Source organism: Antedon bifida, chromosome 7, assembly GCF_963402885.1.
Source record: "Antedon bifida chromosome 7, ecAntBifi1.1, whole genome shotgun sequence".
Classification (NCBI taxonomy): Eukaryota; Metazoa; Echinodermata; class Crinoidea; order Comatulida; family Antedonidae; genus Antedon; species Antedon bifida.
Window position 1 is genome coordinate 13,191,642 of NC_136232.1, and position 21,717 is coordinate 13,213,358.

General features: G+C 35.2%; 2 protein-coding genes across 3 annotated transcripts; one reads left to right on the forward strand and one right to left on the reverse strand.

The window, feature by feature from the left end:
• The first annotated feature begins 4,023 nt into the window (after positions 1 to 4,023).
• Positions 4,024 to 5,015, forward strand: LOC144848927 (uncharacterized). Its single transcript, XM_078705878.1, has 2 exons — positions 4,024 to 4,136; positions 4,583 to 5,015. Exons 1-2 carry the CDS (start codon positions 4,024 to 4,026, stop codon positions 5,013 to 5,015), a joined length of 546 nt encoding a protein of 181 aa, XP_078562004.1.
• A 2,352-nt stretch (positions 5,016 to 7,367) lies between these two features.
• Positions 7,368 to 21,703, reverse strand: LOC144847564 (condensin-2 complex subunit H2-like). 2 transcript variants are annotated; one of them, XM_078703988.1, is made up of 17 exons: positions 21,572 to 21,703; positions 19,332 to 19,467; positions 18,518 to 18,675; positions 17,914 to 17,995; positions 17,118 to 17,186; positions 16,813 to 16,889; positions 16,403 to 16,572; positions 15,936 to 16,016; positions 15,403 to 15,461; positions 13,601 to 13,733; positions 12,993 to 13,100; positions 11,840 to 11,967; positions 11,180 to 11,381; positions 10,934 to 10,989; positions 10,246 to 10,347; positions 9,880 to 10,038; positions 7,368 to 8,139 (listed from the first exon to the last, which is right to left on the reverse strand). In XM_078703988.1, exons 2-17 carry the CDS (start codon positions 19,443 to 19,445, stop codon positions 7,999 to 8,001), a joined length of 1,839 nt encoding a protein of 612 aa, XP_078560114.1. In that variant the 5' UTR covers positions 19,446 to 19,467; positions 21,572 to 21,703; the 3' UTR covers positions 7,368 to 7,998. The 2 variants fall into 2 exon arrangements, with proteins under 2 accessions (XP_078560114.1, XP_078560115.1); XM_078703989.1 differs by having other exon boundaries at positions 21,618 to 21,679.
• Between the last annotated feature and the right edge of the window lie 14 nt (positions 21,704 to 21,717).

Sequence of the window (21,717 nt, forward strand, 5' to 3'; positions counted from 1 at the left end):
TAGAGCGTTCTGCTCAGCGAGTAAAGTAACTGACCGCCTTGTCGAGCTCCACAATATGTTGTGCCATCCAGGAATAACTAGGATGTGGCATTTTGTTAAAACGAAGAACAGTAGAGGAGGTAAGAAAGATTGCCAAGTCTGTGCAAAGTTAAAGCCACCATTTTATAAACCTAATAACACGCTAAAGTCACCCAGCCCTTTGAGCGTCTTAATATAGATTTTAAAGGACCGTTGCCTAGCGCAGATAAGAATGTTTACTTCTTAACAGTTTTCGGGATGGATTCCCATTTATATTTCCTTTCTGGGATATGAAATCATCAACGGTTATTGTTTGTCTCTGTCAGTTGTTCTCTTTATTCGGAACACCGGCTTATATTCACTCAGACAGAGGAGCAGCATTCCTAAAGCCTGTCGACGTTATTCGACGCTATCATCGTTAATCGTTCAACGACGATCGTTTGAAAACGATCAAGTTGAAATGATAACGATAGCGCGAACATTTGATTTCTAGCGTTGAACGTTAACTTCTCTCTCGACGTCGTCGTAACGCGAAAAAAAGAATAGAGGATTCCGCTGCCTCTACTAGTAGGCTCACAGTGTAGGAGACGTGGGCCTAGGCATACTAATATCTCTATACTGATGGTTCTTCGTTTTCAGTAGGCCTATCCTAGCCCAAATAGCATTTTGGACTAGGCAGAATACTTAGACCTACCTAATATCCCCACGCCTACTTTCCGGAACATAATTTTATAGTCACTTTGGCAAGGCTAGGCCTAGCTTTGACCGCGATGCAACAAAAATAAATGTAGTCAGCAGAATTTTACATCAATTACGTGACGTCATGTGCTGTATCGCCAAGATGATTGGTCGGTTCTTACGTTTTAGCGTTGCGATATCGCTAGAGTTGAACTGGATTCAACTCCTGCGATTGTCAACGATTGCGAATTGTAGCGTCGATTACCGTCGATTATTACACCTTTTCCTGTAAATCGCCGACGTTTTGTATCGCCGTCGTTAGTTAAAAAAGTACCTTTCCTGTAAATCGTTAACATTTCAATGTTTACGTGGAAGATCGCCGATTATTGTCAACGATAGCGTCGACTGACGTCGACAGGAAAACAGGCTTTAGAAAGGAACTAGTTATAACCCCCAGTGTAACGGACAAACGGAGCGGCATAATGGCATCATCTGGAAGACAATTACATTAGCTTTGGAAACGCGGGGACTACCTACTAAACGCTGATAAGAATCAGATAGAACATTAATTGATAATACAGGTGTACTTAAAGGGCCATCAGATCATGATAACGATAATGCTATGCCAAGGTGCCTTAAGCCCAAGGAAAGTGTAAATGTAGTAGACAAAACAGTAAATGCTAGTAGATCATCCAGAAAAAGTAGGCCGCCTGAACGTTGGGGGTTTTAAGAACCATGTTACTAATGTATAAACCTGCGTTTTTTAACGGGAATGGAAATACCGTCTACGTGCTGAACGAAAACTACGCCCCTTCTCTGGATCTGAAGGTAGTTCAGTGGAAACATTTAGTGAAGATGTACAGGCTGCACTACGGGTAAGAGGACTGCAAGGACGAAGTGCTGCAGACTTTATTCTCGCACACCTGGAAGGCGCAGCTAGGAGGAAGATACGACCGAACGTAGCAAATGGTCCGGAGGATATACTAGACACCTTGCAAGAGACCTTTGGAGAGCGGATGACTTGAAGTACTCTCATGCGGCAGATATATAACAGAATTCAGAAAAAGGGTCAGACAGTGTCCGTCTTTGCCTTCGATCTGCTTGGCCTTTCGGAAAAACTTGTCCGTCGCCGGTGCCCCAGATCCAGAACACACCATCAGGGAACAATATTGTGAAGGACTAAAAGATAGTGTGCTGCGGCAGGAACTTAGTAAAATGTTGAAAGAAGACCCTGGTGCAAGTTTCTTTAAACTTCGGGATTTGGGCCTTAGATATGGAAGAAGGTCTTCACCAGAAAGCAGGAAGAAATGTTGCTGTCTGCAGTAATGACACCGACGACAGGATACTGAAAACACTGGAGAACTTGTCACTTGCCATAAAGGTCCAGACTGATCTTACTGATCTTACTGAGAACATTAGAGCGAAACAAGAAGACTCACAAAGCTGGAGCAGAACTCGTACCAACGAAGAACACCTGCTGTCAAGCGTGATAAGTCTAAGATACCCTGCCCCAGATGTAAGCAGCTAGGCCACTATGCTAGCGAGTGTCCAAGGCTCTGCGTATAAGACGGAAAAGATTTTGTTTTTGGTTTTTTTTTGGTCTCTTGTTGAGAACCATTTTTTGTTTGTTTTTGTCTGGTGGCGCGTTGTGTTTTTGGAAATGAAAATAAAAAAAAGACGGAAAAGAAGGTCACCTTCCATCATTTAAAGTATTCGTGGATTTTAATATTTTACCATTGGTCTTAATATGAATTTTGTGTGTCATACATACTTTGGTACATCTGAAAATCCGATTCTTAAGTGTTTCGGGTGCTGGGCCTTGGGGTCAGAGGTCAATTACCTACTTTTTGACCCACATTTTACCAATATTTTGATTTTATGGCACAGGACGTGTTAACGTACATCAATTTCTTTAAAATTAGGCTCAAATTAAAGCTGATGAATATACTAAACATTGATTCTCATTAAAAGACATGTCGGAAATTCCTACCCCAGAGGCTGCCGAAGCATTCAAACATCTGGAGCAAATATCAAATCTTATACCACCTTTAAAGAAAGACGCGGATGTTTTGATTCTGATTGGAAAAGATGCTCCCCAATTTCACAAAGTTAGGGAAGTCATCAACGGAGAAAATCAAGAACCCTGGGCACATCGCTTAGATCTTGGCTGGGTTGTGATAGGAGAAGTGTGTTTAAATGGTGCACACCTTCGACGAGATCTAACAAACCAGAAACAGGCCATCAGTACCTACTACACACAACTAACCAATGGACGTAATTCAGCCAACTTTCAACCCTGCGAAAATACGGTAGAAATCTGCCAGATTCTAAATCACGAAAAGCAATTTGGTGCAGACATTTTTACACAGACTGCAGATGATGAAAAATTAGGCCCTTCAACTAAAGATTTAGAGTTTTCAAATCTTATGAGTCACGAGATGGTTAAAGATGCCGCTGGCAATTGGGTTGCGCCCTTTCCATTCAAAACAGGTCGGAAAAAACTACCTAACAACAAGTGTCAAGCAACACAAAGGATGAAGACGCTCGTCACCTTATTGAATAAAGATCCTAAAAAGAAAGTTCATTACTTCGATTTTATAGGCAAAATATTGGATAAAAGGCTTACGTGTAGGGTAGAGAATAAGTTGCTGAAAGCTGGTTGTTGGTTTTTGACTCCAGTGCTACGTTCATCGGTGTTTTGCTAAACGACACTCTTTTGTCTGGCCCTGATCTAATGAACCAGTTACTTGGAGTACTCATTCGATTCCGCGAAGAACCAGTAGCAATGACGGGTGACATTGAACAGATGTTGCGTATTTAAAGTGCGAGAAGATCACAGGAAATATCTACGTTTTCTGTGGTTCAAAGACAATCAGTCTGATGCAGAAATTGTAACATACTGCATGTCGGTCGATATATTTGGAAATAAACCATCTCCAGCAGTAGCCAACAGCGGTTTAAGGAAGACAGAAATGGAGGGAGCTGCTGTTTTTGGTATGGATGTCAAGCAACTGATGGATGAACACTTTTACATGGATGATCTGCTCAAATCTCTACCAACTGTGGAGGAGGCTTTGATATCTTGAAACGAACAAGAGATCTCCTGTCAACCTCAAATATTTGACTGCACCAGTTTACGTCTACCAATCCTGATGTCATGGCTGCTTTCAAGCCAGAGGAGTTAGCTCCAGCAGCTTCTTTGGTTGAAAATGAAATAACGTCAAACTGGAATCAATCCAGCGAACACTGGGAGTGTGTTGGAACCTACAAGATGACACATTTACGTTCCGGATAGCAGAACCACATCCAAATTCACGAACCAAAAGGATGGTGTTGTCGGAAGTAAATGGTGTTTACGACCCCATGTGTCTAGCTGCCCCAGTCATAATCAAGGGGAACATGTTACTCCGTTGTAGAACTGCGAATGGAGATCATCGAGTGTGAGAGAGTGTCAAGTTGGCCAAGATTAATCAGAATAACAGCTTATGTGAAAAGATTCATCCACAATATTGAAGTTAAGAGTTAAAATGAAGGTAGTCCAGAGTGGATCAGTAAACCTAAAGGAATTAGAATCAGCTGAATTGTATTGGATTCGAATTGCTCAAAGACCGTTGCATGATCGTATGAAGAAAGGTTAATTCCAGTCACTTAGCCCGTTTAAAGAAGATGGAATCATTCGGGTTGGAGGTAGAGTAAGTGAAAGTCGGATATCATACGAGAGAAAACATCACCACATCAACATTACATTTGCAAGTTGATTACTCGTCAAGAACACGAGAATGCACACAGTGGAGTAGCCACTACTACAGCCAAAGTAAGGAGAAATTATTGGATACTGGGTTTACACAGAATTGCCAAAAAAAAAGTTCCGGTGTGTAATATTCAGAAAAGCAGAACAAAAAGCTGAACGTGAGTTGAAAGAGATGATAAGAGGTTGGGTTGTTTCCATCCTTCAAGATTACTGTTCAGATAGCAGATTTGAATGGCGATTCACAACACCGTCAGCGCCCCACCAAAATGGTTGTGCAGAAGCACTTGTTAGAAGTGTAAAGAATGCATTAAAGAGAGCGATAGGTTCACAGATATTGACCCCGTTTGAATTATATACATGTTTACTTGAGGTGGGAAATCTGGTTAACAAAAGACCGATTGGACGAATTCCCAACGATCCAGATGATGGAAGCTATCTGTGCCCCAATGATTTGCTATTAGGACGTGCTTTCAGTGCAGTTCCACAAGGTCCATTTAAGCCGACCAATAACCCGAGACACCGAGCAGAATTTGTTCAACGAATAGTAGATTCGTTTTGGAAGGCCTAGAATACGGACGTTTTTCCATTGCTGGTTCCTCGTAGGAAGTGGAACGTCGAGAGGCGAAACGTACGTGTTGATGACACAGTTATGTTATCAGATCCTAGTTCTATTAGAGGGAAGTGGACTTTGGGAATTCATGTTTATCCAGGTACCGATGGAAAGATCAGAAATGTTAAGTTAAAGACTAGTGGTGGTGAGTTCAGAAGACCGATCACAAAGATAGTGGTGATTGATCCAGCAGAAGGATTTAAAGAATAATCATGAGATGGCTACCATATTAAGTGCTATAAATCATTTACCGCTTTACTAAAATTATAATGTAAAACACCTAGTTCGACAGATAATACAAGGCATGAAAAACCCATCGTAAAGATGTATCCCATCATTCTTCCAAACCAACAGGTGTTTTTGGAAATGTATGTATATTTTGTGACAATGAAAGAGAGACAGAAAAGAGAAAAGAAACCCGACTTACCAGCTGTGAATTGGATGTGGCAGAGCAGAATATCAAAGAACCTGCTGTTATATTAGGTGACTCTGTTATGCAAGCCAAAATAGGAAACATTGGATTCCACTCAAAAGAAGTAAAATATCATAACACATGCAGAAGACAATATATAAATCAGGCAAATAAAGATAAAAATGAAGGAAAGAAAGGGATTCAGATATCAAGTTTTTGATGGGAAATTGCATCGAAATTTGGTACAGGAGCTTGCCTGTGATCATTTAGAGGCAGATACCCGCATCATGTTTCATGCCAGATATGTATCTCAGCAAATTTCAAGACCTTCAACTTGTGTTATTCGAGCAAGTGACACTTGTATTTTGCTTCAACACTAAAAGTATCCATCTTAATGGGAAGAATCATTAACGTTAGCAAAATAGCAACAAGCATAGGACCAACGTTTTTGTTCTGCTTTACCTGCGTATCACGCATTTACTGGATTCAACTACACTGCTGTATTTATGCGGAAAGGAAAGCTACGTCTCTATAATGGTTGAATCAACACGATTTACTGAGGCATTAATCAATTGGATTGTCCAAAAATGTTAGAGATAGCACTTCAGATATTCTAGAAGAATTTGTATGTGCTATGTACAGTAGACCAACATTGAAGAAAGTAAACAAGGCAAGAGTAGAAATATTCGATAAAATATATGCACCACAGCATGGAGAGAATCCGCTTAAGACGATTAAGACATCGGATCCAACATGCCTACCACCTTGCAAGTCAGTGCTTTGCCAAAAAATTGAGAGGACAAATTATGTCGCACTCATATGGAAGATGCCATAATGAATATCTATTTTTTCATCAAAATATAAAAATATAGTGCCTAATCCCAACAGAATTGCAAGAAAATGTTTTTTGATGTATTACAATAAACATCAGAATCATCGGCATGATGCATCTACCCAGAGATACAGGTAGCAGAGAACAAGAAGGCCTAGTAGATAGCCATAGTTTAGAAGTATTAAAGAATCATCATACTAGTGCACATGCAAAAAGAGATACTAAAGCAACTGCACACAGCACATCTAGGACCAGAACAAACAAAGCTACTTGCAAAAGAGTCTGTTTTTTGGAACAACATTAACACCGACATTGACAAGCTAGTACCTGTGAACATGCTCAGACACCAGAACAATTTCTACCTCATGAGATACCTCAAAGGCACAATTGCTACAGATCTGTTGAGCTAAACAACCAGAAATATCTTCTTATCACAGATTTCTATAGCAAATTCCCTATTATTAAGAAACTCCCAGCCATGTCACTGAGCAATGTAATTGTGAACATCACTAAGCAAGTTTTTGCAGAGTTTAGAATCCCAGAGAAGGTAGTAAATGATAACAGACCACATTCTGATAGTCAAGCATACCATCAATTCACATGTGAATGGTCATTCGATCATGTCACAACATCACCAAGGAGACCAAAAGTAAATGATTTCATAGAAAGACAAGTCCAAACAGCTAAGATCCACACCTCACATTCCTACACTGACGATCTACCCCCACATGTACCAATCTTGGAAGTCCATGTGAACTCCTCATGAACTGCAAATTAAGAAATTAAATACTAGCCAAAATTAACAACAAACCTGGAAACACAGAACAGAATGATATCTACGAACAACTAAACAAGCAAAAAAAAATACACAGAAATTATATTTTGACAAACGTGCACTTAACAATGAGCTTATCAGGACAAAGCTTTCATACAATTTTATAACTACAGTAAAAATGTAACGATAACCACAATACCACCATGGACTATGATATCTCAGTTTGGGGTTTTACAGTAGCGAATCAAATGAAAATACACAAATTACAAAAAAGAGCTGCAAGCATTTTTACATATCTTACATATAATGTTAATTATAAAACAACATGTGGTGATGACATAATCAATGATTTTTCATGGAAAATTTAAAATAAGAAGAAATTATCATGTTTAATGTTCAAATGTTTTAATAGCACTGCACCGTCAATACTATGTAATGGAATAGAAATGGTATTTGACAGACATGGTCATAACACCAGAGAATCTGAAACACTGAATGGTTACCCTAAGCCAAATGTAAATATAATGACAAGAAACATTTTAAAATCATGTACAAGCCTGGTACACTGTCAAATTTTATGTGATGTTCCCATAATGGAAATGATGATGTCATAGCACTACCATATTTGGAAATATCACTACCATACTAAAATTTTAAAAACATGCTATCTAAACTAAGTGAAATGCAATTTAAGGGAAATACTTAATATTTATAAGGGAAAAATCTCACCTAAGTGTGATTGGTGAATATATTATAAATTTTACATAAATAAAAAAAAATTTAAATGTTTTAACATTAATAAATGTTTGTTATAAAACATTTCGTCTGCTGTGTCTTCACACATGATTAATAATGTAATATTTATTTAGTACTTATTTAACAGGCATGCAGTTACTTAATCTAAACTGAAACTATTGAAAGGTTAACTAACAATTGATGGTGCTCTGTACATAACAAGTTGTTCATGATGGCGCTCATGTTGCAGAAGCTCTAATCGCATTGTGTCGACTACCGCAACTCCTTCCGTGGTTTCACAACTGATATTAACATTTCCAGAGTTGGCCTAAAAAATAGATATCCTTATGTGTGTGTCAAAAATTTATAATGTTTAATATACAGTCATTGTAATAACATTTGAGATCCTCCAAAAAACTCAAATCTCAAATTTACATTATTTACAATGATAAAAACAGTCTGTATCATACAGTAGAGGCAAAATAAGACTAATAATACTGTACGTAGGCCTAGGGTGCAATTAGGGAGCTTTTGCTTAGGGATAGTAGATGAACGAGACGGTAATTAACAGTGACAATGAGTAACGATGACAGTCAGCCCCTGTCCTGACATAGTCCGCAGACCCTGTACACGAAAGTTTAGCTTTGAACTAAAAAATCGACCAATTATAGTTGCGATAAGAACGGAACGGAGTATACTGGGCTTATATACATGCACAGAGTAATATTTTAATTTAATATTTCAATTAACATATCCATTCATATCTACCGTCTCCTATCACTACCATCCTGATGCAAAAACTCACTATTATCATGATCTAATGCCTCCGCAAAGAATACTGTATAAATGAGAATTTCTTGGCCTTTAACATTACTAATTAAAAGGTCTAACAACACACATATTGTACCTTTTGTACCATTTTACTGGACAGATTCATTATGAGGTAGTGACTAAAGAAATGTTACGCAAACTTTGGATTTCACTGCCTAAAATAGGGTTCCAAGCAAGAGCCTGGACATCAGTGTACTGTACCAGTGACCAAGAGTCCTCCACCTCAGCCCCGCCATGGTTGGGACATGGTAAGAACATTTTGGGAATATGGGCCGCTAGTGTAGGTCACCAGAAATAACATTTGTAATTTTCGTGGAGGGTAAAAATTGCATTAATCCACCAGCCAATATCAAGAAAACATTCAGCACATCACAAGGTTTCTCCTTTATAACGTAAATGACACACGCATACATGTTACCGTGTTGTGTCAGTCCACCATAGGATTTTATAGCAACACATTAATTTTGTTTTCATTCTGTCCATGAGTGACCAATTTACTATTAATGCCAAATGCGGTTCAACTCTTCCTGTTGTACCATTTCCTTCATGGTTGTATGAATACAGAATGTGTATATACATTATGTAGTTGTGGCGGCCGAAAATGTTAACTGTTTGATACGAATGCCCAAAATTCATAGGCAAAATAACGCAACAAATATTATGCTGACAGACATGTCATTCATTCAGCAGGTTATACAAAAGGACCTAATGATCTGCATAAAACAGGGTATACTCCCAGGTTAGAAGGAAATCAAGAGTTCACAAAAAAAATATTCACATTGCCTTAGATCTTAAACAAATGCATTAAATGTTTCCTCACATTCCACCAATAGCAATAGCCCATACTGATGAGTTTGAATTTTGTGGGATAGTCTGTTTTCTGAAATTTAGCATCAGAAAAACCTCATCAAGGTATAATTTCAAAAGAAAATTTGAAGTAATTCCTTAATGATGTTTAACTTTTAATCACACGTTGTCAAGTAGACGCAAAAACAATTTTTTACAGATCTTTTAATTTTAACTGTTTTGTGATATAAACCATCAGAAAAACCTAATTGATGAACCAGTTTCTTAATGATGTTTAACTTTTATCACATGGATAGGCTGAAAAACAATGTTTGGTAGATCATTCTTTTATTTGTTCGTTGGTATCAATTGTAAATGTGAACTGTATATTCCTAAATTGACTAACACAATCCTAATACTAGACATAAATTTGTAGAAGTAGAAAACTTACCAATTGTAATGAAGCCAGAAATAATCTTCCAACATCAACACTTGTATTCTCAGAAACAATCTCCTTAAATGTGATAGGCTTTAAGTTTCCAGACTTATTTGCAAGTTTGTCTATCATTCTTGTTCCATATTCATGGATATCAAAATATCCAAATTGTTCCTGCAATGTACGATTTTTTTTTATTGTTCATATAACACATTAACATGATTGTCACTCTGGTCTGGTTTACATCGTTATCATCAGCAGGTTATACAAAAACTTTAATTGAAGAATTCTATGTATGAGACACTTAGTCTCATAAAAAATGCTCTACTTCACTTTTGGCATATTTTTTTACTTTAAAAATAACAATAAACATTATTTTACCTCTTTTTGAAGTACAGGCATTATTTTGTCCTCCCACTCAGAAACTCTTTTTGATAGTTCTGTCAATTGAGCAAATTTTTGGGCACCAACAAGGTAGGTTTCCTAAAAAACAAAGTTGAGAGTAACTGTGACAGCATCTAAAACATTTTTGGAAATGAGCTGGTATTGTTTACAGCACCTGCAAAATGTTGAGATCTTTCATAAGGCATTTACAAGAGCTGGTACTGCAACAGCACTTGCAACATATTCAGAGCTCGCTAGAATTTAGAAGAGCTGTATTTTGACCATTTTCATAGAGTGCCATTTAGAAGAGCTGTTACTTTAACAGTCCTTTGAATATTTTAAGAGCTTGCAGAGGAACACTAAAAATGATAGATCCACTGTGTGTACTTTAAAAAATCTAGTACATCTTTTGAGACAAGTAGGGGTTCACACACAGTCACTGCCATGGACAGATGAGAGAGCTCTTGAAATGGCAGCACTGACATGATGTGACCTTTAGTGCATAAGATTATACTGCACAAATTGAACGATTACAAGAGCTGGTTCTGTAACAGAACTATCAATATTTTCAGGTTACCAGAGGTGCGATAGTTACAGTATTATTATTATTATTCGTACTAAATGAGGAGTTAAATTTTCATTGTTGCTTTAGAATAAGTAATAAATTGAAAGCTTTCTAACTTACTACATGATGTCGAACTAAATCTTCATAACTAGAAATAACTGGCTCCTCATCCAAAGCTGAAAGGAATTGAACAAATGGGCTAATTAAAGAATTATTAAAGAAATTACAGAAAAAATACTTCTATATGGATGACAGGCTGCAACTTCTTAAATACAGAAATAAATGCTGCAATTCAGCAAACATCGTCTTAAAAAGAGAATGTACGAGATAAAAATAATTATTATTTGACCATTGTCATCATCGTACCAATAGGGGGAACTTGATTATCCCCAGCAAATTCAGGGGGTCCATCATCATCCTCCTCATCATCATTTTCAAAGCCAAATTCATCAGGACCTTTGTCATTAAAAATGGGTAAAGGATTTTCATTTCTTTCTTCTTCAGCTTGTCTTTCTTGTTCATCTTCTTTCTCTCTTTCTTCCAGTTCCTGGTATCGACCTTGTCTTGCCTACAAAAGTATAAATTTACCTTTTAAATTGTATAGAAACTAAAATTAAATTAACATGGTACACTACGAGCCATGGCATTTAGTAAAGGTAACTTCAATTTTGCGACATTTAAATTACAATCCGAGCATTTAAGTCATAGATGCCGCAATTCATTTCCATACAATAGACGCTGGTTCTGGTAGTAGTAAAAGTCTTAAGGACTCAAAACTGGGGGTCCATTATACACACATGGCTCTTTTGGAAGAGTAGTAGGTCACCCGGTGTACTGGTCCATCTCAGAAGCTTAGTGGCAGCTGTACGGCACAAATATTGGTTCTGGTGGTGGGTAATTCATACCTGTGAGCAATACAGCTCAGTTAGGTTGCAAGACAGGTTATCCTCCTAACCCCCACCCCTCTATTCACATCATAGGTCCTAGGTCAACCAAATCAAAGCTCCATATAATCAAATCAATTACCAATGTTTTCTTTTCGTCTCTAAAAAACTGTTGTTGTCTTTTGAATTCTTGCCAGTATAAATACTCCAGTTCCCTGAATGTAGGTCGCTTTAAGATGCTACATGGTAGTTTGTTGCTATATGCATTATCTATAATCATTTCCACGAATTTTAAAATCAATGTAAAAAATAAATGACAATTTAGTGTCTTTTTTTAATCCAGCAACAACAAATATCTTTTACCACATTTAAAAAAACAAAATAATGTTTTTCTCAATAATTTTTATGGATGCATGATCCTACATAATGCATGAGAGTGGGCAGGTATAATTATAAATTACCCTTTCATGCAATTTTATGTTCTTTTTTGTTGATACACAAAGTGCAAATACACAAATTTAGTACTACAGCTCTTGCACTTTATCAATCAATTGATTGAGTGACTTTCTAATGTAGTATTAACTTTATAATTGGATCATAAAGAAGAGCATCGCAGTTGAATTAATTCAAGATACTTCTTCAATATTTATGAATATTTAATAATATACAAATAATGAATTTTTATGAGTGTACCATTACACGAATAAGATTCATTATTTGTTTTAATATATAACATCTAAATAGATTCCTGTCATTTGAATAAAAGGTAGCCCTAGCCAAAGCTTACATTTGATTCACATTGATTAAAACAGTAACATTTGGTTTTTGATATTATATTAAATACTATATTTATATGGATTTTATAAACACACCTACTTATTATGTCAACAAACAACCAAACAATCCTAGGCCTAGCAAGGCTAAACGTCTTGTAGAGATGTTCCCATTAAATAATCAAAATCCTACAAACGATCTAAAGCTAAATTTAAATGCCTTTTTGATCTAAATTAGTACATATATCTCTCCAGAAATCGCGAAAAACCATAACATAACATTCAAATCGCAGCGAAAGTACAAAATAGGTGGCGCTGTTGTATTTCAAAAGCAATAGTATAAAACAAAAATATTTTCCAAACGCGAAAAGATTTTTTTTTTCGTACATGAAAAGAAGTACTATTAAACAATCGTTTAATAGTGCGTACTATTGCACGCCATGTGACCCACATTCATCCAATCAAATGACAGGAATTTATTTAGGTGTTATATAATAACACCTATTAATAATAATTACTTACATGATTGACTTATATACTCAGTCAATGGCAGAAGACATTTTTCTTGTGTATTTTTACGTTTTCTTTTTTTCCCTGTCTCCAGTTTTGGTGGTACTTTGTATGGGTTGGCTAAAGGGCATTATGAATAGAAAAATAATAGTAACAGAGTTAATTCTAGTAACAATAAATAGTTCACACATTATTATTCATTTTTATTGTATTCATTTGGGATTCTCACCACCAGGTTGGTAACAAAATTTGAATACGATATAAACATTTTGATCAAAAGGAAATTAATACATACATAACATATTTTCACAAAGAAAATGTATCTTAATTTCTAAAAGTATAAAAACTAGTGCTCTGTCTACACTACCAAACTTTATGTGACGAAAAAATGTGATAATGAACACGAGACATCATATTACTACCATATTTGGGCATGGCACACTTTTTTTTTGTCAAACTAGTCTGAAAGTGTAAACAGAGATTTAGTCACTACTAATGGATTTGGGCAAATCAAACAAGTTTGATAGTGTTGACAGAGCTTTAGGCTTTACATAACACATGCCATAGATATCTATTGTGTGGCCACTAATAAATAATAAATACATGGTAATACAACCAACCTTTTCTAAATGATTTCTGTAATACAGCATCTCCATCATGTGGATCTTGCAGTTGCCAAGGGTCAACAAACTTTGTAGGGACAATTTTGATAGGTATTTGTTCCCTTGTCCTCAACTGCATACGATTAACAATCTTTTAAAAATATAACAGTAAGGAATAGAGTAAGGAAAACCAATAGTACCATTAAAATAGAAAATTGTACAGTAGAAAAACATTTTCTTTTTTTACATTATTAGCCATAGTGTACAGTACATAATTGCAAATAAAATTAGATTTTAATTTTTCACTTTGCTATATAAAATTATAAATAGCTGGGAATAAAACAAGATATATTTTTAAAATTCATTTCTTCTTTTATACTGAAAGATTGTTGTCACATTGGGCCCAGTACTGGGGGACCAAGATCAGTTGTGATGATTCCCTACTCTTGTAGCTAGATCTAAATTATCCTATTAAAAGGATCAGAGGCAATGAAACAGAACTCAAACTCATGCCTCTCACACAAGTCTACTATCTCTTACAATTATGACATACCACATTATAATGATATAATTGAGTCTAGCCACAACAAATTTATTTTCTAATACAAGAATTCTATTAATTCGACTATTTTAGTGAAACAATTTTAATTGAAGATTTAAATTAATTACAGTATGTATCATTGGCAATTTAATAAGATGCAATCTTTCAAATTTCAAAACAACCTGAAACAAACAGATTAAAGATATCTGTGATGGATCTATACTTCTCTGTTCAGAACTCAAAGAATTTGATAATAGGGAGGTTTCGCAATCTTACGAATACGATAACGAAAACGGATACGTCATGCACACGTATTCGTTTTCGTAAGCCAGTAAAAATCTGTTTCGCATGGCAACGAAATATTCAGGACGCCGTCCAAAATATGACTGCGGTAAATTTGAGCGAAGCGCTGGTACGTGTTGCTTGGTGCTTATCTGCCTAGGCCTAGCGTAACATCAAAGCGAGTGAGGACTTTAAAAACTGCTATTTATCAAAATTGACCTGGCATTTTAGTAAATTACTTTCAATAAATCTATAATTATATTATAATCATGAATCATTCCTGATTCAAATGCAAAATGTGCAAAATAGATCAAAAACTATACTCGTTTTGTAGTTACGAATATGACTGGTGATATTCGTCAACACGAATACGCTTTACGAATATGAAATGGGGATCAGCTCAAAAGTTTCAGAATGTGTGACATATCCGTTTTCGTATTCGTAAGGTTGCGAAACCTCCCTAATAATATTCATGTTTGTACTCAGTATCTTCAGTTCTATTTGTCAGCGTTTTTAATTTGTTTTTATTTTTTATTTTTAATTCACACAATCCTTGACCACAATTATCATGACAAAGCATACTTTGTAAATATTTAAGTAATCTAAGTAATTTGTTCTTTTCTTATTTTATTTACTGTACTTGTTGCTCATCTCATTGAGACTGTGCCTTTGATATAAAAGAGATACAATCTCAGTTCAGAGTAACTAATTGTTAAGATTCAAGAAATTGTATTAGTTTACTTATTTCTCTCATTTTGCTTGGCATAATTAAGAAAATAAAACTACACAGAAAAATACATCAAATTGCAAAAACGTTATATACGTTAAAATATAATAATAATAAATAATATGCTAAAATAAGAATAAATGATGAACGTGTACATTTTTAGCCCTGTGGTACCAGACATGATTGTCAAAAAGTATTACTGTAATGCAGACTAAAAATAAGAAAAGAGAACTAATGAAGAATGATGCAAATATACATATTATTATTTACCAAATCTTCCTGTTCATGAAATGAATTTTCCATTGGATCTCCCATTTCTACATCATCTACTGCAATTACAAAACAAGGAAAAATTGTAAAGGATTCAACATTCAACAATTTCAAATTAATATAAGGCATAAATTAATAATTATATTCAGGAAAATTGAGAGAAAACTGAACATGCATTAGAACTGTTAATTATAACCATTTAGATATTATTTTTCAGTTAGGTAGAACTAATACATTATACCAAATGGCATGTGATGCATAATCAACCAATCAAATGACAAGGACACTCAGGTCTGTTACAACTTCATGAATAGTATTATTAACTTTACTTATATTTAAGTACTGATCACTAAAATATCATATTGAAATATTCATCTCTCTATTAATAATTAAATTAGTCATATTGATAATTGTAGTTCATAATAAAATTATTTTCAATGTTTTTATGTTGCGAGAATGTAGGCGAGTTTGGGACAGCTAAGAACACAATTCTATATAAGATAGATATAGGTTTTCTTAGTAAAAGTACATACAACTTATATCATGTGACTCTGGTAAATGTCCCGCTTCTGGAATATTCAGCCCATTATCCTCCACTGGTTCACCTGCAAACTCTGAATATTAAAAAAAGGTGTAAAAATAAATGTTGATAATCAGTAATTAAAAATAAAAAATAATTCAATCTTGAATTTACGTTTTAAATTTAAATTTGTCATTCATCCAAGTAAATACTAAAAGATATTCAAATCAACTGGACAACAGGATTGTTAGTGGCAATGTTTCACATCCAATCCTGTATGCAACATCAGGCTCACTGGTGTTAGAGCGGTTAGAAAGGTTATTGACCTGTGACAGGAATTTTAAATTGAATAGTATTTTTTAGCAAGAATTAATATTTATGTCATAAACAAAAAATCAGTACAAAAGCTATGCCGTTATCCTATGATATGGGCAACTTGTAGGCCTCATCGAATTACTAAATTAAAATCTTTCAACTTACCATTTAGATTTGTGTTCCCTAGAAACAAAGGTGTAGATTGCGGTACATTTGTAAGTGCATCTTCTAAGTTGGACAACTGCGCCACATCCATCAACAGTAGTCCGGATGGTAGAATGCTGCCGGTGTTAAAACGAAAGTCACCATGGTTTCCTAACATTTCTCCTTTACGACTGGAATTAGACATAAATCAGATAACTTAAATATATAATATTTCCGTAATACATTCCTATAAGGGTCTTTCACACCTGTTTTGGCACGGTTCCGGTCCGACGAATCGAACCTCAATGTTTCCGGAACCGTGCCGGAACAGGTGTGAAAGACTCTTAAGACCGCCATACTGCATTGAAACACCGGTTCTCGTCAGATCACCATAAGTAAAGTAACATTGGTTGCATTGCATTTCTACTTACCTGAGGAGAGGTGTGTCTTTACCAATATCATCTAATTTCTGTAGTGACATTGGTGTCTGTACCATTAATTGAATCATCTAAGAATACATCAATAAAATAATATCTTATTACTAAAAATGCTAAATAAAAACACTGAAAATACAAATTGGAAACGACAACCATGATAAATATTTAAATGTAATTCAGGACTTGTGGTAATTAAAACTGGAGGTCCATTTACATTTATATGTACTGTATGTCATTTGAAATATAAAATACAATCAAGTCAAATACATTGTTACTTAATAAATACTCAAAACACTTACGTTGTCGTTTTGATCAGTTGTTTTCATATTGACATTGTTAGAATCTTGAATATCATCCAATAGAAGAAACTTGAATTAAAAATACATATACATATATATTTTTTATATTATTTACAAATTTGTCAATAGACCAAACTATACTACTTCCTAATGTCAATGGCAAGTAATATGCAAATAATGAAGTTGAAGTTTATGAATGCAATGGTACAAATAATTTCATCTTTTACAAAATGGAATTAATTGTTCGACTACACGAATATAAAACATTATGGTACAAATAATTGTGTGGAACATTTCATCTTTCACAAAATGAAATTATTTGTTCGACTACACAAATATAAAACTTTCATTAGATTTTTTATAGCACACTCTACTTTCAACGAGAGATGAACAGAATGATTGATACTATAGTTAGTCCATTGCAATCCATAGTAAGATAACGACGCAGGATTAGTTAAAGATTGGTATAGCAGCACAAAAAGGCAGTTACAGCAAGTCAATCTAACAACAGGGCACTGAGCTCACCTTGCCAGATAGGAACTTGTAACATTCTTTTAATCTTATGTCTGGCTGCGACAAATACCACTTTGTGACACGCAGTGTACTGTATGTCAAGGGGCATGGAACTGATTGTGTCGCAGTCACAGATAAACCTGTTAGATATCCTTGGTTAATATAGCAATTGGATAATTAGCTATTTTTGCAATCAGAAGCTAATAAACACTCAGTCTAATACCTCTTTTACACAAATACCACCAAGCTAAACTCAAGGTTGAAAATAAAAAGTGTTGTTTACCTCTTGATCAGCATTTCTATCTGCAACTGAAACATCTTTATCATTGCCTTCTTTGTCTATTGAACTTGGTAATTGTTGCTTTCTATAAAATAAACATCAATATAATTTCATAAACTTGTTTTATTTGAAACTATTAAACATTTGAAACTATTGAAACATACGGTATATAATACTGTACAATAAACACAATACTCGATCGTTATCATAACATTATCCACTAGCATTCATCAAACTTTTTCTAGTTGTACTAAGGCAATCTAACAGGATGTTGATCTCCGGAGATCAAAGGGTTTATCTGTGGCTGCGACACTATCAGTTCCTCGCCCCTTAACAGACACCGTGTGACGCGGAGATTATGTACATAGTACAGTACTGTTGGTATTTGTCGCAGCCATACATAAGATCAAATGACTAAAACAATTGAGCTCAGTGTCCTGTTGTTAGATTGACTTGGTTGTACAAAATATCATGATTTAATAAAGCTTAACGTAACATCTAAAGTTGTGTCCAAGAGGGTTTTCCATTTGGACAGGAGGAAACTTTCTTTTAATAACCGCATAACTGGAACAAAATTGGAATTTCATTTATAATTTGTTTCACTTACCGTCTATTAGCCAACAAGTCTAAAGTCTGGTAAACCAGACTGTAGAGGTATTCTACTTTCTTACTGTATACACATGCAGAGCCTTGAATCAACAAAGCTGCTTCAGCAAAGTTCATTGTAGTTGCTCCTCCATCAAAAGATATTTTGATTGTTTCAATCTGAATGAAAATTTATTTAAAAAACCAATATTTTCAGCAATATACTATTGCAACAAAAAAAAATCACCAATTATCGAAAGAGCAAGCCACAGTCATATTCCATTCTTTCTAAACTATGCACTGCCAATTGCCATTTTTAAAAGCCTGAAAATTGTCTTTAAAATGATCTGTTTGTAGACATAAACATACTGTAGAAAGGTTTGACCAACAGGTAGAAAGTTCTACAACAGAGAGTTAAAAATATATATATAAAATTCTCTGAAATGACTGAATAGTTCTTTTAGCAGGGATCAAGGAAACAAATATTACTGTACCTTGAGCAGAATATTACCATGCAAAGGAATTATTTTGTTCTTGAGATTCTTATAGTTTCTAAATAATTAGTAACAATACTTGCTTCCACTTGGAAACAATGCAAGGCCATCCCGCATAAAAAATCTGACCAATAACGACACAATGGATTATTCGAACTGTCGATTATGATTGGTCAACTCAATGTGTTACATTGTTGCATTGCGTCCAAATGGGAACCATTTAGCTTTAGTGGTCATTTCTTTTGAGATGTATGAATTTAAACAGCATGTGAGTGAGTGATAACAACCTACAGTACAGTACTTTGTGTGGAAGTATTAATTAATTCAAAACAGGGTTCATACCTCTTGGAGATATTCTTTAAGCTCTGCAGCGACATCCACTTCCCAGTTCTTTGTCAAGTCTCTGATTGGTTGCAGGAAATGTGCAAAGCGTTTTTCAAGTTCTCCTTGTGACATTTTAAAATTGAACTAGAGAGGCCTAAATATTTTACAATAAAATCAATTAATAAATAAGTTTATTGAATTGTACAGTAATACACAACACAATCCTGTTTAGGGAGCTTTTGATTCATATGATCGATGATGATGATCTCTAGGGTCATGTCAAATCTTTGTGCACATGCAGGGAAGTTGGGATGTGCTTCTTTGCTCATAACCTCGACACAGTTTTGCTGGTTTCAGGGGATGACTGACAACACATTGATTGACCTGAACTTATTGCTTCTTAGTAGCTACAGTATGTTGTTGCAAACTTCCTACATTACATTAATACTGTTGATTTGATCATGTCAGGTTCTTCATACTGTATTTAAATCATTAAATAAAAAATACTGTCAAACTAACCTAGCTAGGCCATACGGTATACGGATAATAAGCATTTTTCACGAAATGTAAACAAATAATGCCGTGCCACGAAGCGTACCCAACAGAAATAACATAGAGTTTTTAGCATATTTTCAGAGGACAAGTTACTTCAAAATTCGTAACTCCTTAATGGACAGTCCTATGGACAACATTTTTACTGTAAAATTAGGAAAGATTAGCCTACAACTGTGTGATTAAAAAAATTAAAAAATGTTTCTAATTTTTTTCTATCATACAGTGATGTATACCAATCTTTTAAAAACATTACAGTAATACTGTATTTCTTCTCATACGATCCTCCGTTAAAGCGTCTGAAATGCCCTGAAAATGCTATGTTACTGTATATCTGTTGATAACACTTTGTTGCACATCATTGTTTGTCATCGATCGATCGTTCGTTTAATTTTGGTTGCGCTGATTTGTATGGGCGCACTAGATACATTATCGCTGTTTTTAATGAAAATGCTCATTATGTTTCTAGTTAAAGATGTATTGTCCCTTGAAACACAAAAAATGAAGGTCAAAATATTCTAAATTTAAATTGGCCATCAATATCAAAGTAATATTAAAGTTACTCACTTTAAGTCGAAAATTCGAGCCAAAAACAACAAGTTTATGTAATTAACAGGTAAATTAGTTTGATTACATTTCGTCTGGAAAATCGTCGCGAGCGAAAGTAAACAAAGATTACAAACAATGAGTATGCATTTGCATGATATGCTAATTAGGATTGTTTACAACTCGCAACGGTTGAGAAGGTATTTTCACACAGATCGCGAGGAAGTTTTATGATTATGCATAAAGAGTAGCCAAATAAGCGCATTGCATTATGGGATATGTTTTGATCGAAAACGTTGACTGGAAGTCAAAGTTATTTTTTGAACGAAAAAACGTCTGTATTTCAGTTAAAAGTTAATAACTATTAAGTATTATGACACTTCAAAATGACACACTTTTTTTTAAATCTTTTTTTTTTATTTTTTTTGGAATTAGTCAAAGGGACAATACATCTTTAATTTTTATAATATAGAAATTATAATAAATTAATAATACTATTGACATTTTTTTATGGGCTATTGCGTATTTCTTATTTTACAGTTAATTACGAAAATCATTCTAGGCCTAGGCCCTAATACCTCGCAATAAAACTCGACCGATTTCAAACGTGACCAATATCATCAAACTAGGGTCTATTCCATCAAAAGTAGGCCTCTGCCTGGGGCTTATTTAATATTAGCTGTAGCGGCGCACCATAAAAAATGCCGGAAGCTGATTTTAACGCGAACAAAATCATCATAAACTCTAGGCCTAGGCCTACTCTACTACCTAGCCTAGGGCCTAGCTAGAGTAGAGAGGCCGAGAGAGGGCCTAAACTGAATGTCCCTCAGGCCTAGGCTAGGCTAGTAGGCTTTATCTTCTAGCCTATGAAGGCCCTGCTAGGCCTAGCCTAGGCCATTTAGGCCTACTAGCTAGGCCTAGGCCTACTACTAGCCTAGCTAGAGTAGAGAGGCCGGCCTAGCTAGCTAGAACTAGCCTAGTAGGGCCTAGGCTATCTGTTATGTTAGTTAGGCCAGGCATAGGCCTAGGCTAGGCTAGCTAGCCTAGCCTGCTATGATTGATATTCCTACCTTTGCAGATTATTATTCTACACCTTACCTAGGCAAGCTTCGGTATATTACTTATCCTATTGTAAATAATATAACATTATTATTACTTACTCTAGCCTAGGCCTACTGCTGCTGTGATATGATGTAATATTTTTACCTTCTTCATCAATTCAGAAATCCCCGCGCGAAAAAACACCAACAATCAACTAGGCCTAGATGGTGACGTGCGCGCGCAGCTCAACAAATAAACCTCCTAT

Bases quoted from the DNA above. Each gene is read 5' to 3' on its own strand.
- LOC144847564 (XM_078703988.1), bottom strand. From the start codon at position 19,445: ATGTCACAAGGAGAACTTGAAAAACGCTTTGCACATTTCCTGCAACCA. The intron at 16,890-17,117 runs GTAAGTGTTTTG...ATGTATTCTTAG, and splicing joins CAACTGATCAAAACGACAAC to ATGATTCAATTAATGGTACA. The intron at 15,462-15,935 runs GTATGTACTTTT...TTGTAATTGCAG, and splicing joins AGAGTCACATGATATAAGTT to TAGATGATGTAGAAATGGGA.
- LOC144848927 (XM_078705878.1), top strand. From the start codon at position 4,024: ATGGTGTTGTCGGAAGTAAATGGTGTTTACGACCCCATGTGTCTAGCT. The intron at 4,137-4,582 runs GTGAGAGAGTGT...TGTAATATTCAG, and splicing joins GCGAATGGAGATCATCGAGT to AAAAGCAGAACAAAAAGCTG.